The sequence below is a fragment of the Triturus cristatus genome, chromosome 12 (genome assembly GCF_964204655.1).
Source record: "Triturus cristatus chromosome 12, aTriCri1.1, whole genome shotgun sequence".
NCBI lineage: Eukaryota > Metazoa > Chordata > Amphibia > Caudata > Salamandridae > Triturus > Triturus cristatus.
The window spans coordinates 775,753,449-775,780,571 of record NC_140595.1 but is presented as its reverse complement, the minus strand read 5'-3'; the positions used below and the strand labels follow the sequence as shown (position 1 = coordinate 775,780,571).

At 48.1% G+C, this 27,123-nt stretch overlaps 1 protein-coding gene across 1 annotated transcript in view; it reads right to left on the bottom strand.

Annotated features, from left to right (window-relative positions):
- The window catches only part of DNAH2 (dynein axonemal heavy chain 2), a 2,945,517-nt gene that overhangs the window by 732,390 nt on the left and 2,186,004 nt on the right, over positions 1–27,123 (bottom strand). Inside the window, exon 63 of the mRNA XM_085638712.1 lies at positions 14,746–14,887. Coding sequence (XP_085494838.1) covers positions 14,746–14,887 — 142 coding nt within the window. The remainder of the gene's footprint in view (positions 1–14,745; positions 14,888–27,123) is intronic.

Genomic DNA, 27,123 nt, shown 5'->3' with positions numbered 1-27,123 from the left:
GACGTACAGAAAAAGCACGTAGACAGGAAGAGAGGAGTAAGGAAAATTCAAATAAAGTCCGAGAAAATCTATTAATTGAAGAAGGTACACGAGTGAAATCAGAACAAGTAAACAGACAAAGAAATGCCCTTATGAATGGTATGTATCCCCTTCTGGCCGAGGGATTACCTAAGGCTACTCCGGAGATACCAAAAGACTTGCCACCCCCATTGTTCCCAATAAAAATGCATCCTAAGGGGCATCCTAGAACAGCAGAAGATGTTTTTCTTTCCTCATATTTAGATGACGCAGCTCCCGAGTATGCTAACCCCGCCCCACATAGACCGTCTGCCGGGGAGGTTCAACGCCAAGATCCTGTATCTGTATCCCTACAGCATCAAATCCTGACACAAGTTCCGGCAAGCACATCTGTTTCCACATCTGTTCCTACAGCTGCTTCTACAGCTGTGTCCACACCTATAGTTGCTGTATCGCGTTCAACGAATCCTTTCACGCCCGATACCCCAGACGGGGCTACCGGAGGTGCTACCAACATTTTTTCTACGCCACCCAGAATAAATAAACTTACTTTTCAAGAATCAGCACATCCACGTACCCCCAAACTCATAAATTCCCGCACGCTTAAGGAACTTCTTGTAGATTGTAGATATGACCCTGTGCCCGGAAAAGAGGACGAAATGATCCTGGCATCATTACGTATCAGACGAGCTGCGGTGTATTTAGGAAAGCTACCAGGAATGACTATGCATCTAGACAATATATATCATTTTGTCCAAACAGGGCGAGATTCTGAATGTATTAACAGAGCTATGGAATACCAGAAAGTGGAGATACAGGGGGAACTGTTACGTTTCCTCATAAATTGTGTAATCAGAAATCAAGACCGACCGGGGGTAGATCCGGAAATAATGCAAACCCTTACCAGATGGAGCCAGAATATATCAGAAGGGAGACATGATAGGCAAAAATGTATAATAGCCATGTGCCGAAAGATCCGTAAAGAAATAGAACGCCTACACGAAGAGAGATTAGCGATAGACCAGTTTGAACAAAATGAGGAGGAGGAAGGATCAGGACTGCCCACAGGACAGTCAGAAACCATAGCCTATGTAGGTAGAGGAAGATCTTGTAATAGTACTAGATGTTTCACTGACCCGATACGTCCGATATGTCCAGATAATAACAGGAATTTCCAAACACCTATAATAAATATAAGGTCCCCCGAGCATTCGTTCCAAGCCGCTGACAAATTACTCCGAGAACGAAGGGGTTATCATTTACTCGATTCTATGGATGAACAAGAATTAGCCAGGTCAGCCGTTCATTGGGTTGACAGTCCCGGAAAATATGGTGATGATACAGTAGCACACACATTTTTGAACCTCACCCCAGATGAACAGCGTTTAGCTGGGATTTATATGATTCAACAACTTCTTATACTTTATAAAAGCCAACATTCCGATCCTGGTCCTTTACCTGATATATTGACTGAATTACTCACGAATAGATGGAGAGGTTCAGGTACTAAGTTAATTAGAGAAATACTAGAATCAAGAAAGCAGTACATTCTTTTTGTATGCCCAGAACATGTCTCACTGCCCATCAAGGAAAGAACGACGTATTACATGGACAGACAGAATCCCTTACGAGAAGTACACCCAATAAAGGGCGAGGACAATCAGTTTAAACGTGTATATGTATATACGCCCATATCGAAAATAGAATTGTTAGAAATGAAGAAAGTGGTACCCAGTCATGACAAAGACCCAGCGGGTTTTCACCGAGAAATTAAAGACATGTTACTCATGGGAGAGTATACCTATCCCGACATTATGACAATATTAAAGGTATTAATGCCTGCTGGCATTTATGAAAAACTTAAGGAAAAAGAGTGGGAGGTGGGAGACCAAAAGATAGAATGGACAGCATTAGAAGCAGAAGAAAAGGCCCGAACTGCAGGAGCAGGGCTTGGGGATAAAACTAAAGCACTACCAGGTTTACTAGTACAGGTACTGCCACGTTTATTAACCACGAAGAAGGAAGACTGGGGTGCAATCTCAGCCTGTAAACAAAAGCAAGATGAAGACACTAGTGATTTCTATGCCGGATTCGAAAAATGTTTTGGTATAAATAGTGGTATAAAAGCAAGTAGCGAGTCATACCCACATCTGTTTGTGACAAAATTAGTTGAAAATTCCTTGCCCCAGGTGAAGAATAGAGTATTAAAATTCGAGAGTACCTGGCAAGGTAATACCCCATCACAAATGTTACAAATGTTACAGTGCCATTACAATAGAATTAGAGAGGAACAAGAACATGAGCAGAGACGCATGAAAGACACAAAAATGAAAATGCTAGTCTCCCAGACAGTTCCAGCTGAAGGTCATAAAAAGGGTACGACACAGTCCGGTGATTCAGCAGGACCTGTAAAAGGGACATGCAACTATTGTAAACAACCAGGTCATTACATACACGATTGCCCAGTCTTGAAGCGTAATATCGCCACAGGTAAAACACAAGAAAGACCACGGCCACCTAGACAGGATCAGAATGAACAAGGAGCACCGCAGCATGCCCAGTCCATGCCAGCTCCACAACAGTCTATACAGTTTGTGCCAGCGGCACCAGCGCTGCCTGTTGCTGCCACACAAACCACGACACGACAGCTGTACCAGACCGCACAGTATGACTATCCTGATTATCAACGATACGCATGAACCAGCCTAGAGAGGGAAGTTGACTTACCCCTTATCGAGGTCCCTGTAGACCAAGAAGGACCTTATGTACATAGTGAACTATTAGGCCAAGATAGAACATTTTTACTTGATACAGGGGCAAGTCGAACAACTATAAAACGTAGTGAAGTTCCAGGGGCACCCCTCTCAGGCTCACAGAATATTTCCCTTGGTTTTTAAGGAAAACCTATTGTTAATGAAGTATCACAGCCTCTTCCACTTACGATAGGACCCTTGACCCGAACTACAGATTTATTGCTTACTAAATCATGTCCAGAAAACTTGTCAGGTATAAAAACACTGAAAGCTCTAGGAGCTATAATATGTTGTTCTCCGGAAGGAGTAAGATTGTTTTTACGTGATTTCAAAGGTCACTATGTGTCTCGAGACATGGATCCCCGACTGCAGACTTTACCTACACATTTATGGGCACAAGGCCCTACTGATGTGGGTTGCATGAATATTACACCATATCGAGTTACACTAAAGGCAGGAGTGGTACTACCACGAATGCGACAATACAAGTTACCACCAGATGCTGTAGTGGCTTTACTGCAAATTATTGACGAGCTCATTGTCCAAGGAGTGGTTGTGGAAACAGACTCCAATGTATGTAATTCCCCGATAATTCCGATTCTTAAACGAACAGATCCAAAGGCCCCGCCAGTATATCGATTGGTTATTGATCTGCGCGAATTGAACAAATGCATTGTGCCACAATTCCCTGTGGTCCCAGATATCTCATCATTACTGACAGCTATTGATTCCGAAGCAACATTCTTTACTGTAATTGATCTCAAGAATGCCTTTTTCAGCGTCCCAATAGATCCGGAAAGCCAATACTTGTTCGGATTTAGTTTAAATGGACGTAGCTTTAAATTCACACGCGCACCTCAAGGATTTACAGAAAGCCCCAGCATCTATAGCCAAGCACTGAAACGAGAACTCGACAGTATCCACATGTCAGTCAACACTGCCCTGCTTCAATATGTCGATGATCTGCTGATCACCGCTAGAAACGAACCTGAATGTGAGAAAGCATCACTGACGGTATTACAATTTTTGGCCGAAAAGGGGCACAAGGTGTCCCCTTCTAAGCTGCAATTCTGTGTCCAGCGAGTTGTTTACCTTGGTCACTCGCTGTCCAAGGAGGGAAGGCAGCTTACACCAGATCGCATCCAGCTAATTGCAAATATGCCAATACCCAAGACACAAAAGGAGGTGCGGGCTGTCATAGGCCTCACTTCATATTGTAGGCAGTGGATCCCTCAGTATGCATTTCTAGCAAAACCACTCATTCAATTGACAACACAGGAGGCAGCCACATCGACTGTTCTCCCTTGGACTCAGGAACATGCACAAGCTTTTGAAGGCCTAAAGAAAGCCTTATGCCAAGCACCTGTTTTAGCAACACCATGTTACAATAAACAGTTTACACTCTTTGTTACAGAACGCGAAGGTACTGCCTTGTCTGTACTCACACAGGAACAAGCAGGATCACACAAACCATGTGCTTATTTTTCTAGTACATTAGATCCCGTAGCTCAGGCTTTGCCTGCATGCCTAAAATCAGTGGCAGCAACAGCTTTAGCAATCAGACAAAGCGATGCCATAGTATTAGGACATCCATTGACAGTACAAGTACCACATGCAGTAGAGGTTCTCTTGAACCGCACACAAACACAACACTTGACTATAGCACGACTCACTGGTTACGAATTAACATTGTTTCAGCCACATATAGAAATCAGACGTTGTAGTACATTGAATCCTGCCACACTGTTACCTGTAAATGGAACAGACCCACTTGCACATGATTGTATTGAAGTTATCACTATCACGACGAAACCCAGACAAGATTTGACAGACGTTCCATTGTCAGACCCAGACCTGACGTTGTATGTAGATGGTTCATGTATGAGAACAGGTACAGGAGAGTTAGTGGCCGCTTATGCAGTCACAACAGACGCTGAAATCATTGAAACAAATTGTATAAATACCTTGTCCGCTCAAGCAGCAGAGCTCATCGCTCTGACACAAGCCTGTATTCAAGCCACAAATAAAAAAGTCAACATATACACTGATTCACGTTATGCATTCGGAGTTGTACATGACTTCGGCGTGCTGTGGCGAGAGAGAGGTTATTTAACTTCTCACGGTGCCCACATTCAGCACGGACCCCTCATTCATGCCTTATTAGATGCAATACATCTACCCACTGCAATATCAATTATGAAATGTAAAGCTCATACGAAAGTTACTGATATCATTTCTCAAGGCAATGATCTAGCTGACAGAACAGCTAAACAGACTGCTCAAACTCAAACATCCGACATGACAAAGACAATAGTCCCGACACCAACACATTGCATGATGGTTAAGGATCCCGCTCTTGACGTAATTGACATACAGACACATGCTACTCCAGATGAAATAGAGAAATGGACTGAATTAGGAGGGATCCAAACGGATCAAGGATGGATGACGAAGGAAAAATCTGTGTGGTTCCTTCCTGATTCAATGGTCCAAGTCGTTATTAACACTGTACATAGTCCAGCACATCTAGGAGAAAAAGCTATGCTAGACAGCATCCAACACATTTGGTTCAACAAACATTTACGAGCAGCAGCTAAACAAAAAGTCCGTACCTGTATGATCTGTTGTCAGTTTAACCCAGGAAAAAGCATTCCCGTAGAACAGGGTGGATTTCAGCCTCCTGATCACCCTTTTGAAGTCCTCCAGATGGATTATATCCAGATGGAACGATGTCGAGGATTCAAATATGTTCTCGTAGTTGTCTGTGCTCTTTCCCGTTGGACAGAGGCATACCCGGTTTCAGATTACACTGCCCCGACTACTGCCAAACAGTTAGTTCGAGAATTCTTCCCACGGTACGGTTTACCACGTGTTGTCTACTCAGATAACGGCCAGCCGTTCTCCTCCGAACTAATGAAACACGTTTCACTCTTGTTAGGCTATCAGTGGAGATTCCACTGTGTCCGACACCCCGAGGCAGCAGGTCTCGTGGAACGACATAATCAAACTCTGAAAATTAGATTGTCTAAAATATGTAGAGAGAAAGGTGTCGACTGGGTAGTAGCCTTACCCGTTGCACTCTTTTACATGAGAATGGTAGCGCACTCTCGAACAGGGCTATCTCCTTATGAAGTGGTCTTTGGTAGACCACCAAATATGTGGGGGACGCCTATACCACGCAAAATAACTGATATTGACTGTAATATGCTGACAGATTACTTGGCTTCCTTGATGTCTGCACTACAATCTTGTCGTTCACAGGTAGCTGCAGCTTTTCCCGACAACACTGAGGTGAAACCCCATGACGTAATTCCAGGAGATTTGGTCTTAGTGAGGAACTTTGATCGGAAGTCTCAGCTGGATCCTAGGTGGAGGTCGCCTCAGCTCGTATTGCTAACGACGAGGACAGCCGTAAAGATCGAAGGTCGAAAAGGCTGGATACATTCAAGTCATATCAAGAAATTTCATGGACTACCATCAGATGTAAACGACACACCTTGCGTGTCTTCCCCGAGTGACTCTAAACTTCCTTTGGTTGAATTGAATAGTCGTGAACTATATAAACTAAAACTCAGGTCTAACCAGTCAGGCAATTTGATTGTTTAAGTCCTCTCCAAGGTGAAGCGGTCGAATTTGTCTCTGACATGTATCCCTTAGACCTGTACAGAGAAAGAAACAAAAGGATAAAGCTGAAACGACATGCGTACTGTAAATCACTGCGTAGTCATTGCACAGTGACGTTATTAATTCTGTTTTTCCTAAGTCTTTTAATAATTACTGCAAGTATATTGTTGCACATATGTTATCCTATTTCTAGATATGTTTATAATGTTACTGCTGAACATTCTTTTAGTGAATTACCTCCGCATGAATTGTCATATAGATTTGCGCTGCGCAATAACACTTTTATTAGTATGTTACATCATTCCCATCAGGTTAGCAATGCTACAAATTGTTGGATATGTGGCCGACTCCCTCCCTATCAGAATTATAAAGGAATTCTACCTCTCTTTCCATACCCGTTCACACACAACGGCTCCTGTGGAGCATGGTTTAGTTTAATTAATTCCCAAGATTCGAACTCCGCAGTTTATCAAGACAACGGGGTATGGGGAAATCTGAACTTAGTTTTACTTAAAGTCTGCCACCCCAACAAGGAGGGACTTCCCAAAAGAACAGGAACTGATCTAGAAAATGAAGTATATGGATTAGGTAATTTTACGCTTAATCTCTTGATCTTGAATGTCGAATCCGAAGCTACTCCAATTTTGCCCGCCATGTCAGTATTTCCAGTAAAAGGTGAATTATGTGTAAGAAAGAATGGTTCCATACATATGGGCCATAGTAGATGCACCACTGTAATAGAATTTAGTGATCAAGGCAAGTCGACATTTAGAGCTTCCCGCCATTCCTATTTTATATGTGGTCAGACGGCATATATACGTCTGCCTCTAGATTGGGATGGTACCTGCTACATCGGATTCCTTTTGCCACCTGTTTTCCTAGCTCCTCCTGATTATCACAGAAATACTCATTTAGTACACAATAGAGAAAGGAGAGATCTCCCAATAGTCGATTACACTGAAACAGCATGGGAAAAATACACAGATTTCAATAAAGGTCTCTTTCCCTATATAGGTACCGTTACTAATAGTAAGCTGATACGTAGATTAACTAGAACCCTTGAAGCAGTAGTGAACGAAACTATTTCCGCCTTAGGCAATTTAACAGAAGAGCAGTCTGCTATGCGGATTGTTGTGCTTCAAAATCGTCTTGTCCTTGACGTCATCCTGGCCGATAGGGGCGGAGCTTGTAGGGTCATCGGATCAAGTTGTTGCATTTTCATACCAGAAAATTCGCCATCTGTATATAAAGCCATAACTCGCCTTCATAAGATTGTAAGCCAGATACATCAGAATCCAGGCACCTGGACTTGGTCCGGTTGGTTTTGGAGTGTATTATCTACCTTTGGATGGAAGGTCCTATCCTTCCTAGGTATTGGCTTTCTCATACTATTCAGTTGCTGTCTATGTCTACAATGTGGACCAGCGATCTGTGGTCTGTGTGCCACATCGTGTATTCCACCACCAAGATTTCATTCATCCCAGAAGAAAAAAGAAGAACAAATGATGCTATATGAACAGATCAACGGATTGATGAAGATTGATATCTCTTAACGGGCAAGTAGGGGACAAGGAGGGAATGTGGAAATATGGATTTTTCTGATCAGTTATGTCCCCTATCTTGGACCCCAACGGTTTCATGTATGAATCATAAGTACATGTATGTTCCCTCCAGTTCCAGTTATGAAGACGCAAACACATGTGCGTCCACCGTCAACACGTCCTCTTTCAGATCCGCCATGAATAGGCCGGATATTCCATTCCTAAGTATGAAAGGCCACCGGCTTTATATGGTTCACTTATGCCATTTTACAGTCCAGGCAAGTAGGCCCTGATTCTGTCATCAAGCTTTTCTTGCCTTCTGCCTCTGAAAGCTCCAGTCTGAGCCTGCATCTGTGACCATGAACTTTGTCTCATTCCCTGCGCGGCTCACGGTGCCTGACATCAGCTTGTTGCCTGCCAAAAACTGTATTTCACCTTCGAAATTATCTGCTCCGCTCCCTGCCCAATGCATTCCTGTCTAGTAGTTTAAGTAAACATTCTTCCAGCTACCGAGCAAAGGCCCGGCTTCTCTGTCTTTATGCAAGTAATTCATAGCCCTATTATTATGGAAGACTTCTGCCCTCGCATCTAGTGTAGACACTTAGACGCTTGTACACGCACTAACAGTCAGTATAGTCAGTATAGAATAAGATTCTACTCTAAGAGACCTCTCTTTTGGATAACATAGTTCTTTAAACATAGGATGTTAGATATGATTTGGGATTAGGTTGACTTGACCCTCCAGACATCTGTCGCCACATGTAGAGTTAAATGTCAAATCCCCTTCACCCCCTAGTCGCACGTCAATCATACGTCATGCTGCTGCGCGCGCATTTCTGCCAAGTATTTCTGCTGACATTGCAAAATTCTTTCATGGAACCACCCTATTATGACATCATACCTGATGACGTTCTTTAGTTACACCCGGTTACGCCCACTTTTGCTACGCATGTATGTTTTATCTTTACTATCAATTGTTACGCCTCCTGCATTTGCTTCACTGTAATGCCTATTGTATAAAAGTGATTACTTATCAATAAAGTATGTACTTCACTTCCTGAACCTCCGTGGTGATGGAACTTGGAGTCCACGATTCGAATCGTCCATTGGAATAAAGCCCATTCCGAACCTCTAATATCACGGATTTTGCCTCTTATTTTACTGAGCTATTTTTATTATTTTTCTGTATCAAATTAAGTCCCGGTAATTAAATTATTTACCACAGTCGTCCTCCTGGATCGGATCCCTGAAGCCCCACCAGCTAGCCAACGGCGTCAAATCCAATGGGGTGCTTCTGACCCAGGGGTCCCGAAGGCTCATCAGAGAACACGTGGCGCATGGCCTTGTAAAATTATTTCATTGGAGTGGGGGTCGCTCCGTCTCCCAGAAAGGGAAGGAGGAGCAAAGTCGACCCTGGCTCCGGGTCAACAGAAACGTGCATAGAGCGTTGGTGCTCCTTACCTCATTTGGCGGCGGAGGACAGTGGAGACAAAGATGAAGTCCGCTTGAACTTCTTCTTCTTGTGCCTCTTCCCCGAGTGTCCTGAAGACCTCGAGTGGGACAAAGAGGACTTGAGGCTCCAGGAGCGGTCCCGCAACCTCCACTTCTTCGATTGGGACCGGTACCTCTGCGGAGTTTCCTGGATGGTGTCGACTGTCGGGACGCAAGGAGCTTCATAGCCTGTGCCCGCAAGGCCTTCGGAGCCATAGCCTGACAGTCTGAGCACAACTTAGAATCGTGGTCGCGTTCGAGACACTAGAGACAGCCGAGCTGGGGGTCAGTAACTGACATTATGCAGTGAAAGGCACCGCACAGTTTAAATCCTGTCTTCCTCAAAGACATCCATACACATGAAGCTGGAAAAATTCCGAAGTAAAAACAAAGTCGAAAAAAGGCCTGTCAAAAAGCGACAGAAGGGTAGCTCTTCCCGGATTGGTTCTTAACTGGCGCGGAAAGAAAAGAACTGACATCCGCTTGCCTGGATGGCGCCTTAATAGGTGACCGCGACTTCATAACCGACGCTAACAACGACGCCACATGGAGCAAATGGAGTCACCCGACAGCACGCGCAAGGGGTATTGCTTGAGCAAAAGTTTCCAGACCCAGCCTGACGCCTTGGAAATTCAAAGGTAAGGAATCTGCAGCTAAAAGTATTTATCAGATGCTAAAGCCTTACATCCCACAATGGATCCAGTGGGCCACTTCCTTGACAGCTACTGATGTAACTTACGTCTTTGACCCTACAATAAGAACACAGGAATTTCTCCAGTATGAACAAGAATATCCTGTGCTGGGTGAGGCGGTCCTGGTCACTAGATCGACGTCCAACAAAGTCCTCTCCAGGCTGGCAGAAGTCTAGTCGCCACTAGGCTACCAGTTGCCTGGAGTCGTGTCATAGGTCAATCCTTCCTAAATTGATAGCTTGTCCTCTGAGGATCCCAGTAGCTTTCCGACAGCACTCTCAGGTTCAGCGAACTTGGTTACAACTCAGCGCCTTGGATCCTGGTCCCAGGTGCTGCACGGCTGCAGTGATAGCGGCTTGAAGACATTGGGCTACGAACATGCCCAGCAGGCTTCTTCAGCTGTTGTGTCCCTGTGATGTGAACAGAAGGTCAGTCAGTTGGCCCTTGGAGTCTCTAGGCTTTTCTTGGCTCTGGAGATAACTTCTCCTTGAGAAGGGCACGGCAGGCACAGTCCTCTTCGCTAGGCACCAGGTGCCGCAGGTACAGTCTTTAATGTTGCAGCAGGGCAGTCCTTCTTAGGTCATCCTTCCAGGTCATTTGAGATCTGAGGTCGGGGTGCCCTCATTATGCTCAGAAAGTGCCCCCAGGGCAGGATGCAGTTGGTAGCCAGGTAGCCAATGGGCTACCCGGTTCCCTCCCACCTGCTGACCACTTCCTGTGGAGTGTGGCACCTGGCCATGGATGCACCATTCTGCCCACTCTCAAGATGTGAGACCCTTCTTCCGTTGTGTGGATCTCAGTAGCCCACACCTGGGGTGACTCAGGGGAACATGACCCTGGGTAAATGGGGTTGGCAGCTGGCTTCCCTCTCCTCTCTCTGTGCCAGTCTTTCTGCCTAAACAATGGGGTAGCCCTCCACCCTAGTGTTACTCATTTGCCCTTCAAAGGTGGCTTTCCCTTTGAATCCTGCCCCTTGGTGCTAACACCCATGTAGTTTCCTGCAGGAGGGAAGTAACACCACCTTGGCTGCAATCCCTCATTGCTCCCCATCATGAGAGTCACTGGCGCGTCTCCCCGGGAGGGCAGAAAGCGGTGGAACAGTCTCCATGTGTGCACGGGAAGGCACAGAAGTTTTAAAGGGTAGCTTTGTAAATGCAGCACTCTGCAACAAGTTACATTAATTTCAATGTGAGTGTCAGGTTGAGCTTAATGTAACTGATTTGTGTGATACCTTGGAGTGCCCATTTTGGTCGCACCATTCAGGAGTTAGCACGGCTGAGGGGTCAGCGTGTAATCCTGCACTCGCCAATCAGGGGACCAACTCTTTCCACAGTAAAAATGGCTGTTTAGCATTTTTACTGCCAGAACATGAAACTACATGTCCTGTTGTTGTCATACGTTGCACCCAGCCTTCGGGTTCAGTAGGCTGCCAGAGGGGTGACATACAAAGACGCACAGGGGAAGTGGAGCCTTTGCCACTGCTTTTAATGGCAAAGTCGGGCCAGCAGTACACAACTGCTCTACCTGTCCTCAGTGACGTACTGGGAGACTTGTTTTACTGGGGAGACCTTCAGGGTGGCACTACCAGCGCTGCAATCCGTGAGGTACTCATCTAACTTACAGACCCTGGGTGCCATATACCTAGGACTTTTAAGTAAGTTTGCCATTTTCAATTGAGTACAACCAATTCAACATATAATTTAGAGTCAGGGCACTGCCACTGAGGTCTAGTTAGCAGGCCTAAGTGCACCCTCAGAGTCAAAAAAACACAAAATCAGTCCAAAAACCTGGAGGTGACTATACAGAAAGAGCCATTTCCTTACACCAGCGAAATGCCCGGGCATTCGAGCCATACCCACAGATGCAGAGCCTCTAGATAAAGGGTCCACAACCCAAAACCCTGTTTGTTGCAGTACTACATGGCATTGGTGTTTTCTGTAAACATCTGCACCAGTCTTCCCTTGATTGAAGGAAGAAAGGTTTTCAAGCCAAGCAAATTGCCCAAAGTTCCAACAGGTTGACGTAGAGCCTGGACTCCACCGGGCACCAGAGTCCTCTGATCTCAACCTCTGCCAGATGGCTGCCCTATGCCATTTTGAATTTCTTATATATTCGGGTTGAAATTGAGAGGCCACAGGTCTAGGATAGGACAAAGGCCTCTGCCCTTCTTGGGCACCAGAAAGTAGCAGGAATACCAACCACGGCCTGCTTCTGATGCGGCACCATCTCTATAGCTCCCTTGTCCAAGAGAGCCAGCACTTCCTGATGGAGCCAGGAGAGGTGGTCCTCCTTCAGCTGGTTGTAAGTGGGTGGTATGGGTGGAGGGGTAGTCACAAAGGGGAAGATGTAGTCCCTTTGGATGATTTACAAAACCCAACTGTCCGATGTTACTGACCGTCAGTGGTGCAGGTCATTGCGTATCCTGCCCTCCACTGGATGCCCATGATGGTCAGAGGGCAAACGTAAGGGGTTTGGAGACTGCGGCTGCTGGCCCGACTGCTGTCTACCTCTCCAACATGGTCTATGGGACCTGCATCCTTGAATTGGAAGTCTGTTGACCGTGGTGGTTGGGTTGCTGAGTCCACCTTCTCTCCAAAAAGATGAGAGCCATCAAAGGGCATTGCCATAAGAGAGGCTTGGACATTCCCTGAAAAACCAGTGGTTCTTAGCCAGGCATGTCACCGCAAAGCCACCAACGTTGAAATCGCTCTGCCCAGCGATTCAGTTGTGTCCTGTCCATATTTTATGGTGAACTTTGCTGCACCTCTCCTACCAGCAATAAGTTGGAAGTGTATAGCTCAGGTCTCCTTCAAGACTATTGGCAGCACTTGTGCAACTGAATCTCAGGTCGTATGGAAATATCGAGCCAAAAGCACACAGTGTTTATCTACCGCAGTGCAAGGCTGGTGGAAGAGAATATTCTGTTGCAAATGGTATCCCGCCTCTTGGATTCCTTGTCTAATAGAGAGCTCTCTGGGGTGGGGTGCTGAGTAAGTAAACTGGGGTCCCCAGGAGTGGGGCGATGGATGAGGGCAATATTCCTATGCACAGGAGCTCCTGTGCAGGGCTTGGACCAGGCCCCAAGTAGGACGTTGATAAAGGCTTCATTAAAGGGGGTAAAGATTCAGAAGGGACAACTCCAGGCTGAAGCACCTCCGTCAAGACATTTGTCTTGACTGCCAATGAGGGTAGCTGAAGGTCCAAGACCTCAGCCGCACTACACACCACCATAGCAAAAGAGGATGCCTCCTCCATAGCCATGATAGGAGGAGAGACCAAGCCAGTGTCAGGTGAGGTGTCTAACCCACTGTGCTCTGCATGTTTCTCATACCAGTTGTCCTAATTATCATCTAGGGGATGCTGGTATTCAAAAGGGTTCTCAGACCCTTCCCATTCATCTCCCTCTCCAGGCCTGTTAAATAAAAAAGGCACTAGCTCTGATAAGGACAGTGTGGTGCCAGTCGGTGCCAGAACCGGCGCTGAGTGATGCACATTCAGCTCCATTTCGGAGTCAGGAATGATAACTGGGATGGAAATGTGGCCTCAATGAGGCATCGGCAGCACCGGGTGTGGCAGCACTGGAGCATGTGTAGAGAAAGGCCCTGGTCTCGACGGCAGTTCCACTCTGGATCCAACTTGGTATCCATGGGGCCCAAGGATGAGCCCATCAGTGAGAATCTAGTGGGAGCCCTTCCCAAGCCTGTGGGGCCAGAACGTGCTCCAGAAGGGCCAGGCTACCCAGATATGAGGTGCATGGCCTCATAAAATTTCTTCAGCTAAGCGAGGATCGCTCCGTTTCCGGGAAAGTCAAGAAAGCGCAGAGCTGACCCTACTCAGGCTCCTCTGAAACGTGAAACCTGGAGTGCCGAGGCTCCTGCACCTCATTGGAAGACTTCGACAAGTGCAGTGTTTGTAGGATTTACTCAACGACTTTGAGTATGACAACCATCACTCCATGCGGCTCCGCGATTGGTCCTGGGACCTTCCGCACGACTCGGATCTTGAGCGCTGAGGGGGTCATTTGATTTTGTGTGGCGAGGAGCTAGAGGGATCACTCCCTCAGCACCTTTGGGAGCATGTCACAGCAGTCCTCGCAGGTCTTGGACTTGTGGTGCCTCTCCACGCACCATAAACATACCAAGTGTAGGTCTGTCACAAACATCTGCCTGTGACAGGCACATCATAATTTGAAACTAGCCAGTTTCTTAGTGGCATTCTGTCACAGTAGGAGAGAAAATCTCCCAAAAAAGTGTTGCCAAAAAGTTGCAGAAAAAGCAAGTCGAAAAATGATTGAGGGTAGCTCTCACTGGATCAGCGCTATCTGGCATGGAAAGGAAAGAACTGATGACAGCGCGTCTGGGTGGCACCTATATAGGTACAGTGCAGATCATTTCCGGCATGGATGATGTCAACGTAGAGCCGAACGACACCACCTACCAGTGCACAGAGGATGGCTCAAAAACTTCAGGATACAGTCTGACGCCTGAGGAATAGTCTAAAGAAAGGAATCTGCAGTTAGAAGTCTATCAGATAAGTCATACACATACATACATTGTCAGTGACCATATGAAAGATGGGTCACAAGTCCAACCCATGAAGCCCTGGTTTTGAAATTCTTATCCTTACCAAGCTGCCTCTTTGCTTCCGCCCAGGTGGGTTCATTGCCTCTCAGGATCATGACAGCTTGCATTACAGTTTCTACAAGTACAGGAGGTCGGCCATAGGATTTTATTTCTGTCAAGTCCTTTTTGTTGAGAGCCTCTAAAGCCTATGAAATAAGAAATACAAGAACTTCAATAAGATCACCAAGCACAAATAAGGATAATCACAATGGAATGTTATCATAAGGCAGTAAAGTCTGGCATAGTTCTACACTTCAAAATGTATAGCACATTATATTGCAACAGTACATCTGCAATAAATGAGCATCAGAAAATCATCTGGCAAATCAGCAACATTGGGAAAAGAAATACTGCAATAATATGTCGTTGTAGGGGGCTTAGTATACTGTGCACACTTATTTAAGTGAAGCACCCTGCACTAATCCAGACAACCCTTATAATGATTTTAGTGGTCTTAAACAACCATAGAAAGCTCTTTAAGTGATAGCTGTGGAGAGCAGCCTTCGGGCTTAGTACAGACAGGTTATAAAGCAGCTTGTTTTACCAGTACTAATCGAACAAGTTACTTACCTTCGGTAACAATATATCTGTAAGAGACATGTATTATTATGGATTCCTCACCTTAGAATTACCCCCAGGCGTGAGACTGGATCTGAAGAATTTTTCTTCAGCAGTACCCCTATGCGTTGGTAGGTGCCGGTGGTCGACTCTGCGTTCCTCGTTGGCAACGTGATCGCCGGAATGATGTCGTGGTATCTACTTAGACGCCGACCCTGTGCGCTGACGTCAGTTCTTTACACAACATTCCACACCAAAAGCGCAGAGCCATGCAAGACACTGACCACTGGTACACAAAACTAGGGCCCTGAAAGGAAGTCCCTTACTCTAGAAGTCAGTTCACAGAACGAGGAGGATGGTTGGGGCAGTGAGGAATCCATAACTAATATATGTCTCTTACAGATATATCATTACCGAAGGTAAGTAACTTGTTCATCTGAAAGAGACCATTAGAGGATCGATGGCCATGTTCAAGAGCTCGGGATACCAGACTCTTCATGCCCAGTCTAGAGCCACAAGAATGACTTGGGCCCGGTCGCGATTGATCCTTTTCAGAACTCTGGGCAGAAGTGGTATAGGCGGAAAGGCGTATAGTAGACCGCAACTCCACTCGTGATGGAAAGCGTCGCCTGGCAAGTGCCGCCTAGGAAATCCCAACACGCTATACCTGCTGACATTGCGCGTTCTCTTCAGTGGCGAATAGATCTTACCAAGGCATTCCCCACTACTGAAAGAGACCTTGCAACACCTCCGAGTGAAGACGCCATTCGTGATCCATCATACACCTGTGTTCGACCGCCCTGGCGTTCAGTGAACCTGCCAGGCGTTGAACCACCAGGGATATGCCGTGATGTTCCAGCCATGCCCAAAGGCGGAGAGCTTCTTGACATAGGGTCCACAACCCCACCCGCCCTGTTTGTTGCAGTACCACATGGCGGTGGTGTTGTCCGTGAACACCTGCACTACTCTTTCTTTGACAGAAGGAAGGAATGCTTTCAGTGCAAGACGAATCGCCTAGAGCTCCAGAAGGTTGATGTGGAACCCAGACTCCACCAGAGACCAGAGGCCTCTGAACTCCGCCTCCCCCATGTGGCCGCCCCATCCCAGGAGTGACGCATCTGTCACCACTGTGAACTCTGGTTGGGGAAGGGAGAGGGATCTGCCGTTGACCCAATCCTGGTTCATTAGCCAACACTGCAATTGGTGTGCAGTGCCCTCTGAGATCTGGACACAACTGGAAAGATTACCCTGATGCTATACCCACTGGAACTTCAGGTCCCACTGCAGAGCCTGCATATGCCACCTGGCATGATCCACCACCAGGATGCAGGAGGTCATGAGGCCCAGTAGCCTCAGGGTCATTCTGACCGAAACCCGGGATAGAGGCTGAAAAATCGGAATCATAGCCTGAATATCCCCGACTGTCTGTTCGGTAGGATAAGCCCGAACTGTGTTGTCTCCAGAACCGCTCCAATGAAAAGGAGCTTCTGAGAGGGAATCAGGTGTGATTTCGGCACGTTGATAGTGAACCCCAGCGAATGCAGGAGGTCCGCTTTAGTCTGGAGGTGGGAGACAACTGCCTGGGGCGAGCCCTCCCTCAGCAGCCAGTCGTCGAGATAGGGGAAGACTGGAACCCCTGATCTGCACAGAAGAGCTGCGACCACCACCATCACTTTCGTGAACACCTGAGGGGTGCTGGTAAGGCCAAAGGGGAGCACGGTAAACTGAAAATGCGCATGGCCTACTGTGAACCGTAGGTACCGCCTGTGGGTCGGCAGGACAGGGATGTGGAAATAGGCGTCCTGCAAGTCCAACACTACCATCCAGTCTCCAGGGCCGAGGGCAGATAGAACCTGAGCCAATGTCAACATCTTGAACTGCCTTATTGAGGAAGCGGTTGGCATCCCTGAGATCCAAGATAGGACGCTGGCCTTTGTTCTTCTTGGGCACCAGAAAGTAGTGGGAGTAGCAACCATGACCTACTTCTGGCACAGGGACGCGCTCGATGGCTCCCTTAGCCAAGAGAGCCATAACTTCCTGGCGAAGAAGGGCCAAGTGATTCTTCAACATGCAATGGAATGTAGGTGGCATGGATAGAGGGGTAGTCTTGAAGGGGAGGGAGTAGCCCCTTCGGACTATCTGCAAAACCCACCTGTCCGACGTGATGTTCTACCAGTGGGGGAGATGATGGCGAATCCTGCCACCCACTGGCAACTGATGGCCCTGGAGGGTCGGACTAGGAAGGTTTGGAGGCTGCTGAAGAGGGGGCACTGGGGGACTGGCCCGCCTGCTGGCTCCCTGACCCACGACACAGGGTTCCATGTTCCCGGCCGCGCAGAGGCTGACCAGTTTGCGCAGGCCTGTGGCTCTTGGGGGGAAGTGGTGGGGCACCCCTTCCGTAGCCACGAAATGGGTTAAAAGCAGACTGAGAGGTACGAGAGGTGGTAGCGAGGCCCAAGAATCTGGCCATAGCCCTAGAATCCTTGAAGCGCTCGAGCACGTTGTCTGCTTTGTTGCCAAACAAGCGATGGCCATCAAAGGGCATGTCCAAAAGAGTTGATTGGACATCGTCCGAAAAGCCAGTGGATCTCAGCCAGGCATAGCGTCTCAGGGCTACTAACGTTAAAATCGTCCTGCCTAGCGAGTCGCGGTGTTCAGACCACATCATACGGTGAACATCGCTGCATCTCTACCCCCAGCAACTGCACAGGAGAGAACAGCCTGGGCCTCCTCCGGGCACTGTGGCAGCACCTGCACGACCGTATCCCACACAGAGTGGGTTTAGTGGCCCATGAGACATACGGTGTTCACCGACCACAGTCCTAAGCTGGCGGAAGAAAACATCTTCTTCCCAAGGTGATCCAGCTCCTTGGATTCCCGATCAGGTGGAGCGGTAGGGAATGTGCCCTTGAAAGTAGATCACTTGGACCACCAAGCTCTCGGGGTAGGGTGTTGAGAAGAGGAACATGGGGTCACCCGGGGCTGGGCGGTAGCGTCGGGCAATTATCCTATCCACAGGTGCCCCTGTGCTGGGCTTGGACCAAGTGCCCAGAAGATATTCTGTGAGGGCCTCATTAAACGGCAGCAGGGGCTCCGAAGAGGCCGCTGCCGGTTGAAGCACCTCGGTCAGAAGGTTAGTCCTGACCATCACCGTAGGAACCTTGAGGTTTAAGGCCTCAGCCGCCCTAGGCAACACCACTCTGTATGATGCACCCTACTCCGTAGCCACAGCAGGGGGAGAAAGCATGCCAAGGCCTGGAGAAGTGTCCAGACCACTGGCCTCACCCAACTCCTCTCTCCAGTGCGGTTCTTCCAACTGGTCTGCCAGAGGGTCAACAGTCCCCTTCCAGTCCTCCTCAACCTCCTCTGGTCGCCACTCAGGGCGATAGGGAACACCAGGGTAGAACAAGGGCACAAAAGTACCGGTCGGCGCCGGTACCGACATCGGTCGGGCTCCGTGTCCATGTTGAGGGGGAGGGTGGGGTCAATGTCAGCGGAAGGGGCGGTGGTGTCGTCAATGGATTCGACGCCATTAGAGGTGTCGTAAGGTTGACTGGCGCCGATCCATATCCAGGGCAAGATCCTGGGGGCCCTGCGGCGCCGGGGCCGAAGCCGCCGGCTTCGAAGGCCTAGAACCCCCAGCTGAGTCCACGAGGCCCGAAGGCGAGCCGGCGGAGTCGGGCTGCCCAACGATGGAGTGGAGGGCTTTGTAACAGCAACGAAGTTGGGCAGGGGTCACTCGGGCTCCCGGAAAGGGAGGGAGGCTTGGAGTCTACGCAACAGGCTCTGCAGGCAGAGCAGGATGACTATCTTCTGCATCTCGCGTCGTGTTGGCCAATGGACGGGGACGACGAGAAGAGCGACAGTGCTTCTTTGCCTTCTTTTCGTGCTTCGACTTACCCGAAGATGAAGACTTCGACGAGGAGTAGTGGTGATGGCTCCGTGACCGATCCCGTGACCTCTGTCTCTACCGGGACATCAAGCGGCGCGAAGCTGACTGCCGGGCCTCCAGAAGCTTTCGGGACCACTCCTGCAAAGACTTCGGGCCATGGCCCGACAGTCGGAGCACGACTTTGGATCGTGGTCGCGCTCCAGACACCAGAGGCACACAAGATGTGGATCCGTCACCAGCATCAACTTGTGACAGGAGCCACAAGGCTTGAGGCGGTAAGCCAATGTGACATCCCTGTGCACCAGGAGTCAAACGACTCGAAAAAGAAGTCGAAAAAAGTTGAAAAGGACAGTCAAAAATTACTACAGGTACCGCTCTCTCCGGATCTGCAATGGCTGGCGTGGAAAAAGAAAGAACTGACATCAGCGTGCAGGGGCAGCGTCTAAGTAGATACTGCGATGTCATTCCGGCAATCATGACGCCAACGACAAACGCGGAGTCGGCCAACACCACCTACCGACGCGCAGGGGTACTGCAAAGAAAATGTTTAAGGATCCAGTCTGACGCCTGGGGGTAATTCTAAGGGGAGGAATCCATAACTAATAGTCTCTTTCAGATATATAGTGTAGGTTAAGTGAAAAAGAACCAGACAATGTAGTTATAAAAATATGTATTCATTATAAACACTCACTAACACATTGGTATATCTCCTACCCGGAGATATAATCACAATACACACAATACTTCAACAGTAGAACAGGTAAGTAGCACAAATACACAGTGGTCTCCAAGGGGAGACCAAACCATATACTAAAAAAGTGTAATGTGAACCACGACCGAAGGAGGGACTGTACCCGGAAGACTTACAAGAGCCAGGTACCCAAGGAACCACTAAAGGTAAGTTCCCAGGTACCTCATAGAGGCCGTGTGCTGAGTGGGAACACGGCCGCGTGCTCAATACAAGTCAATGGGGAAGTCGCGGTTGCAGTTTTAAAGAAGAAGGACCCTTCCCAGAGGAGCATAAAGAAACCCTGTGGAAGATGGAAGGTTGGAGAGTTACCCCACCCATGGATACCCCCGGAACCAGGAAACCTATACCAGGGAAGCTGGGTGCATAGGTGTGAAGTGACGTCGGAAACCACAGTTGACCACACAAGAGAACTTAAGTGAAGATACCACTGGTGAAGAAGGTGAAAGAGTCCAGTGGAATCCAAGGGTGGATTCTTGATGAGGAGTACCTGCAACAAGAGGGGACAGAGTCTATGCCACTCGGGAGTGACCAGGAGGCATGGAATATCAATGACCACCAATGAACAAAGAAACAGCAGAGGAGAGTTGACGGTGACCTTGTCGCTGTAGCTGTGCAGACCAGGCAACGCTGTGGAAGACCAGGAGCAGTTCACGAGGTGTCCCACGTCGGAAGTCAAGAGCCAGGGGTTCGGTGTCCGTCGGGAGCACCAACAAGCATTCGCAACAACAACAGACAAGGAAAACAAAGAGGGTGCAGTGTCGGGACCAGCAAGGTCCAGGGAACTCACCAAGTACAGGAGAGTCAGAGCAGATCCTGAGCAAGCAAGGTAGCCAGCTGGAACCAAAGAAGACCCTTAAGAGGACCCACAGGCCAAAGGCACAGGAGTTGCAAAAGGACCTCGAGCAGCTCACCAAGAATGCAGGCACAAAGTGCAGATGATGTAGTGAGGACAAAGCTAGTGGTAGCAGGAGATGCTGGAGGCTGGAGCTTCTAGGGCCCAAAGATCTCTGGAGAAGAAAGTCGACAAGCCTTGGCAACGGCAAGTCACCGCGGTGCATAGGGGTACTGCTCCAGAAGTTCAGATGAGGGCTATTGGCTTAAAATGTGCTGAAAAAAAAGTGCAGGCCTCGGAGTTGCAGAACCATCACCTATGTTGCTAAACCTTTCGGAGTCTGTAGGACGTCAGGAGCAGCAGACCAGTCAGCATAGTTGCTGTGCCTGCAGATGCAGGGGAGTAACCCCTTCACTCCAAGGGAAATTTCTTTGGGTATTTTGGATGCCCACAAGCCAGGAGAAGAACCTGTAAGGGGCACAGGCCCAGAGAACGCAGAAGACTGGCATGACGATGTGACCAGGTGCAGCAGGAGTCTTCCAAATGCAGTCTAGGTCCCCAAAGCAAAGTTCAGCGAAGCCAAACGTGCCCAGATGGTTAAAGATTAAGTGGTTTCGGATCTGAATCTTGTCCCACCACGTATCTGAAGAGCCACCCACAGGTAAGCCTTTAAGTACCCAAAGGAAAGGGTTGGGACGATTAACAGGTCCCACCCAGAGGAGGGGCTGGACAGAGAGGAGGATCTTCCCATGTCCTTTGTCTAGTTTCACCCCAGAGTAGGAGCCAACGGCTCCCTGAACGGGTTCCAACTGGAGTATGCAAGGAGGGCACCAAATGTGCCCTTCAAAGCAGTCTGGTGGTGCTGGCAAAAGCCGCCACCCCAGCACACTAAGTCCTGTCTGGGAGGTGGTTACATCTCCCGGTGACAGGAAACCTATTGTTCTACCTTCCCCTGCTCAAGCCTGGTTCAGCAGCAGGAGGGCAGAATTGTGTCTGTGGTTGGCAGCAGCAATAGCTTGCCGTTAAGACTCTGAAAGGTTGGTACTGGAAATAAATGGGGGCTCCCTAGGGGATCCTACATCCAACACGGGAATGGGTGTTGGGGTATGATTCTAACATGTTTGATAACAAACATGACTGGTTTCGGTGCAGCCAATATATAATTAGACATCTAGTAATTGACCTGATGTCCACTATATGTCTAAAATTGCTGACCGCACTTACAAACCCTGTAGAATAGACTGCTAGATTTGTGGGAGGTATCCTGCTTATGCAGGGTACCCTCACACTTAGAACCAAGCACCCTGTCTTCAGGATTGAAAGGCCTGTCTTAGGGGTGACTCATAGGTTTTAAGTGCAGTGACCTCAGATATAAGGAAACATATATCTGTTGTGAGTGGTGCTAGCACCAGCTAACACAGGCTTCAATGGCAAGCCTGTAGTTACAGTTTGAGTGGTCTCTCATGGGTGGCAAAATACATGCTGCAGCCCATGGGAGACACTTGGTGTACTTATGCCCTGGGTACCTCAGTACCATATACTAGGGGCTTAGAAGGGTACACCAGTAGCCAATTAGGAAGGTACCAAAGTACCTACCATTGTCAAATTTAGGGAGAAACCACAGTGACTGTGTTCTGATTAGCAGGTTCCCAGTCCGACTAGTCCAAAACACCCTGACACTAGGCAAACAGTGGGGGTAACCATGCTAGAAGGACCCTACCTCCCTACAGTTGTTAACAGGTGTGCTGTACTCAGATTTGCAGGCAAAAATCAAGCTGTCAGACTTGCAAACAATATGTACTAACGGCATGTAGCAGCCTTGCTCAAGCCCACAATAGAAACTATTCTTAAAACTATAGTCCTGGTTCCAGTCATTCCTGCTGAATGAGCCTACAAACCATGTAAAGAGAAACCCTATGCCGGCCTGCATAAGAGTAAACTACTTAGTGGTAATCTCTTGTTTGCAGCCAAGAGGAATGAGATTTTCAGAAGTCAAACATTCTTTCCAGGTCCTTAGATAGCTAGTGACTATGCTCATTTGCCACTAATGCCCCAGGGCTTCTGGTAATGGTACAATGCAAACTACTCATACATTCCAACACTCATGATTCATGCGGGGGACTCCAAATTTTCTTCAAATGCAGGTCAGTAGGGAAATTAATTGTCCAAATATTTGTTTTCTACATGTGAGGAAATGGGGGGTTTAATATATGGTGTAGTCGTGCAACCTCACTGTGTAATACACTTCCCAACCCCTTTTAGAACCCTTAGGTTTCTCCTGTCAAACCCTCAGCTCAACACTGGGTAGCTGTGGCACTGAGCAGCAAGGCTTACACAGAGGAAAAAGTGTTAAGCATTTAAACAGTACCAAAGCAACTGAAGAAATCGACACAACACTCAAGAAATTTAATACCAATTTATAAAAATAGGCTGTATTTATGAAAGAGGTTAGACATTAGAACAAGAAAGATTAACCAGAGGGTTCCAGAGATATTGATTTTAGAAGCATTAATAAATCAAAGCAATATCAATCAACCGCAAACAAGTGTGAGAAGTTGGCCTGGCATATGCTGGTCACTAGTTATAGTGGCCGCCTTGCACCAGTCCAATTCGCCTCTTATGGTAGATAGGTTTAAGACAACCTTTTAAAGAAAGCTATCCTAGTGGTAGCTGTGGAGAGCAGCCTTCAGGCTAAGTCTCAGAGGAATGTAAAGCAGCTTGTTTTACATTATAATCTCTTGTATTACCAAATGAAAGGACACCACACAGGTATATATATCAAATATATATGTATTCATTACTAGACACACTCTACTGATCTCTTTATGAGATTAGAAGTCAAGAACATATGCAAATATCAACGCTTCACAATAAGTTAAGCACAAATATGGCTGGGGCCCCAGGGGCGTACCAGATCATATACTAAAAAAGAGGTTTAGGAATGTCGACTTGCAAGGGGACAAGGCCTAGGGCCTGTTGAATCGCTGGGGCCTCACTAATCCACCCAAGGCAGGTAAGTAAAGGACCCACGGGAGACGCGTGCAGTGTGAGAACACACCTGCGGGTTCCCTATTGATTTCAATAGAGCAAGTCGCGGTTGGAAAACGCACAGGAGCACCGGAGTGCACGAGTTACCTCACCCAGGGAAGCCGGGTGCATAGGTGTTTTTGGTGTCGGGTCGCGTCGTCGTTTTCAATGGAAGCCGAAGAAGATTTGCTGCTTGGGAAGACTGGAGAAATGTCCGGTGGAATCCAAGGTTGGATTCAGGATGAAGAAGACCTGAAAGCAGAAGGGACAGTGTTCAAGGCCACTTGCCAGTTACCCGGGGTCAGGAAGATGGATGCCCCACAGTCGTCAGGTGATTTCAGGTGATCAAGGGTGGTTTGACTCTTCAGCCATGAGGTCCAGGAGGCATCGATGATGACCAAGAGCTGGATTCGGAGTGTACCACGAAGTCTGCAGCTTACTGAGGTGTCAGCAACCGGATTGGAGCCAACAAGCTTTGGCAACAGCAAGTATTGTGGAAAATGAAGAAAGTCAGCGGTGCAGACCAGCAAGGTCTGAGGGACTCACCCAGCTAGGATAAGTCAGGGCAGGCCTGGAGCAATCAGGGGAGCCCTTTGGTTTGATGAGAAAGTCTTCGGAGGACCCACAAGCCAACGGGCAAGGGATTGCGGAGACGCCTCGTGAGGATTCACTTCACAGGAGCCCACGGTCACTCGGGACGAGGTAGACCTCTGATTTTCGAGGCAAATCCTGCTGGAGGCTTGGGCCACACGTGGTCCAATGCACAATTTCGTACAACGTCGTGAAGGGGTTGCACTCGACAATAGTGCACGGTACACGGGTATTGCTGTTCCTCGTCACTCATCGGGTCCACTCGCCTCAGCTTTGCTGGGGACTCACAATGGCCGTTGAGAAGTCAGGAAATCCACTTCCGGGGCTGCAAGGACTTCGGACTCCAGCGGGAGCGGGAAAGTTTGTGACCGTTGTTTCAAGTTTTTGGTGCCTGCCAGCCTTGACTCCAAGGGAGATTCTTCAGTCTTCCAAAGGTAGTGGAACATCGAAGGGCCAGGATTCTTCTTGTAGAGCGTCGTCCAGGGATATCTGATTTGCAATGGCAAGGTTTTCCAATCTTATTCTAAAGGAAAGGAAGGGACTAGCTCTATGACTCCTCCTATGGGAGGGTCAGGAAAGTGGGTGATTACACACACTTCCCATTGTCCAGTTTCGCGCCAGAGCAGGGACAGGTAGCCCCTGAACCGGTTTGAGCTGGCATATGCACAGAGGAGCCTACTGCTCCCCCAGTGCAGGACTTCAAAGCACTCTAGGAGTGCACCCACCCAGCCCCAATACACTAAATCCTGTCTGGAAGGTGGTTACACCTCCCTGTGACAGGATGCCTATTGTGGGCCTCCTCCACTGCGAGTTTCGGTCAGCAGCAGGAGGACAGCCCAGTGTCTGTGCTGGTGGCATCCATTTTGTGATGCCAGGGCTCTTTCAGATTTCTACCGTGTTTCCACAGTAGGTACATGTCTTCCCCTCTAGAAGGGGTGGAATCATACTCCCACACCAGTTACTGGTGTGGGGGTATGATTCCAAGTTGTTTGACACCAAACACGACATGTTTTGATGCAGTCATTCCAAAGTTAGCATTTACCGGTAGGTTATAATGCACTTAAGAGTATATGGTTTAACCGCATCCACAAACAGCCACAGAGAATAGACTCTGCCAGCTGCAGAGGGGCCCTGCTCAGGCAGAGAGCACCCCCTCACATTGTAAACCAAGCACCCTGCCCTCAGGATTGATAGGGCCTGCCTTAGGGGTGACTGATAGTTTTATATGTGTGTGTATGGTGAGATATAGGGAACCTATACTTCAGTGAGGAGTGCTAACACTACCTCACCCAGGCTGCAGTAGCAGGCCTGTGGTGTCAGATTTAGTCTGCTTCCCAGGGGTGGCATAATACATGCTTCAGCCCCTGGTAGGCCTGTGAACTACCTATGCCCTTGGTACCTAAGGTACCATATACTAGGGGCTCATAATGTACCACAGTATCCAATCACTAGTGCATCTAATATGCACTCCAAGTCGTTTAGAGAGAACAGAGAGACTGGGGCTCTGATTAGCAGGGACCCAGACAGACTATAGCCAGAAACCAGTGTTAACATTAGAAAAAAAGTGGGGGCAACATAAGTGCAGATCCTACTCTCCTACACAACCCCCCCCCCCCCCCCCAAACACAGGGACACTAAACTAACCTTGACCAGTTGAGTCTTCGTGTTCTAAGTGGAAATACCTTGAGAGTCCATCTGCATTGGCATGTTGGGTCCCAGGTCTATGTTCCACTGTATAGTCCATCCCCTGTAGGGAAATGGACCACCTTAAAAGTTTAGGGTTTTCACCTTTCATCTGTTTGAGCCATAGGAGGGGCTTGTGGTCAGTCTGTACTATGAAGTGAGTGCCAAACAAGTATGGCCTCAACTTCTCAGGGTCCATACCACAGCAAAGGCCTCCCTCTCTATAGCTGACCAACGTTTCTCTCTAGGGGTCAGCCTTCTGCTTATAAAAGCTACTGGCTGGTCTTGACCTTTATCCTTCAGTTGAGACAGTACAGCTCCCACACCCAGCTCAGAAGCATCTGTTTGGACAATGAACTTCCTGGTGTAGTCTGGACTCTGTAAGATGGAAGATGGGGGCAGTGCACATGGCCTGCTTTAGGTCTTCAAATGCCTTTTGACAGCTAGCTGTCCACTGAACCTTTTTTGGCATTTTCTTTGAGGTAAGATCATTTAAGGGGGTCACTATAGATCCATATCCCTTAACAAACCTTCTATAGTACCCAGTCAGGCCTAAAAAGGCTCTCACCTGTGTTTGAGTGGTTGGAGCTACCCATTCCATTATGGTCTGGATTTTGCTCTGCAATGGTTGAACCTGGCCTCCACCTACAAGTTGGCCCAGGTACACAACCTGACTCTGCCCTATCTGGCACTTAGTGGCCTTGATAGTGAGGCCTGCTTTTTGCAGGGCCTCTAAAACGTTTCTGAGGTGGACCAGGTGATCCTGCCAGGTGGAACTAAAGACGGCAATATCATCTAGATAAGGTGAGCAATAGGTTTCCATCCCTGTCAGAACTTTATTCACCAACCTCTGAAAAGTGGCAGGTGCATTCTTCAAACCAAAGGGCATCACCACAAAGTGGTTGTGCCCACCAGGGGTTGAAAATGCTGTTTTGGCCTTGGCATCATCAGCTAACTTGATTTGCCAGTAGCCAGCTGTTAGGTCAAAGGTACTCAGATATTTGGATGAGGCCAAAGTATCAATTAGCTCATATGCCCTGGGAATTGG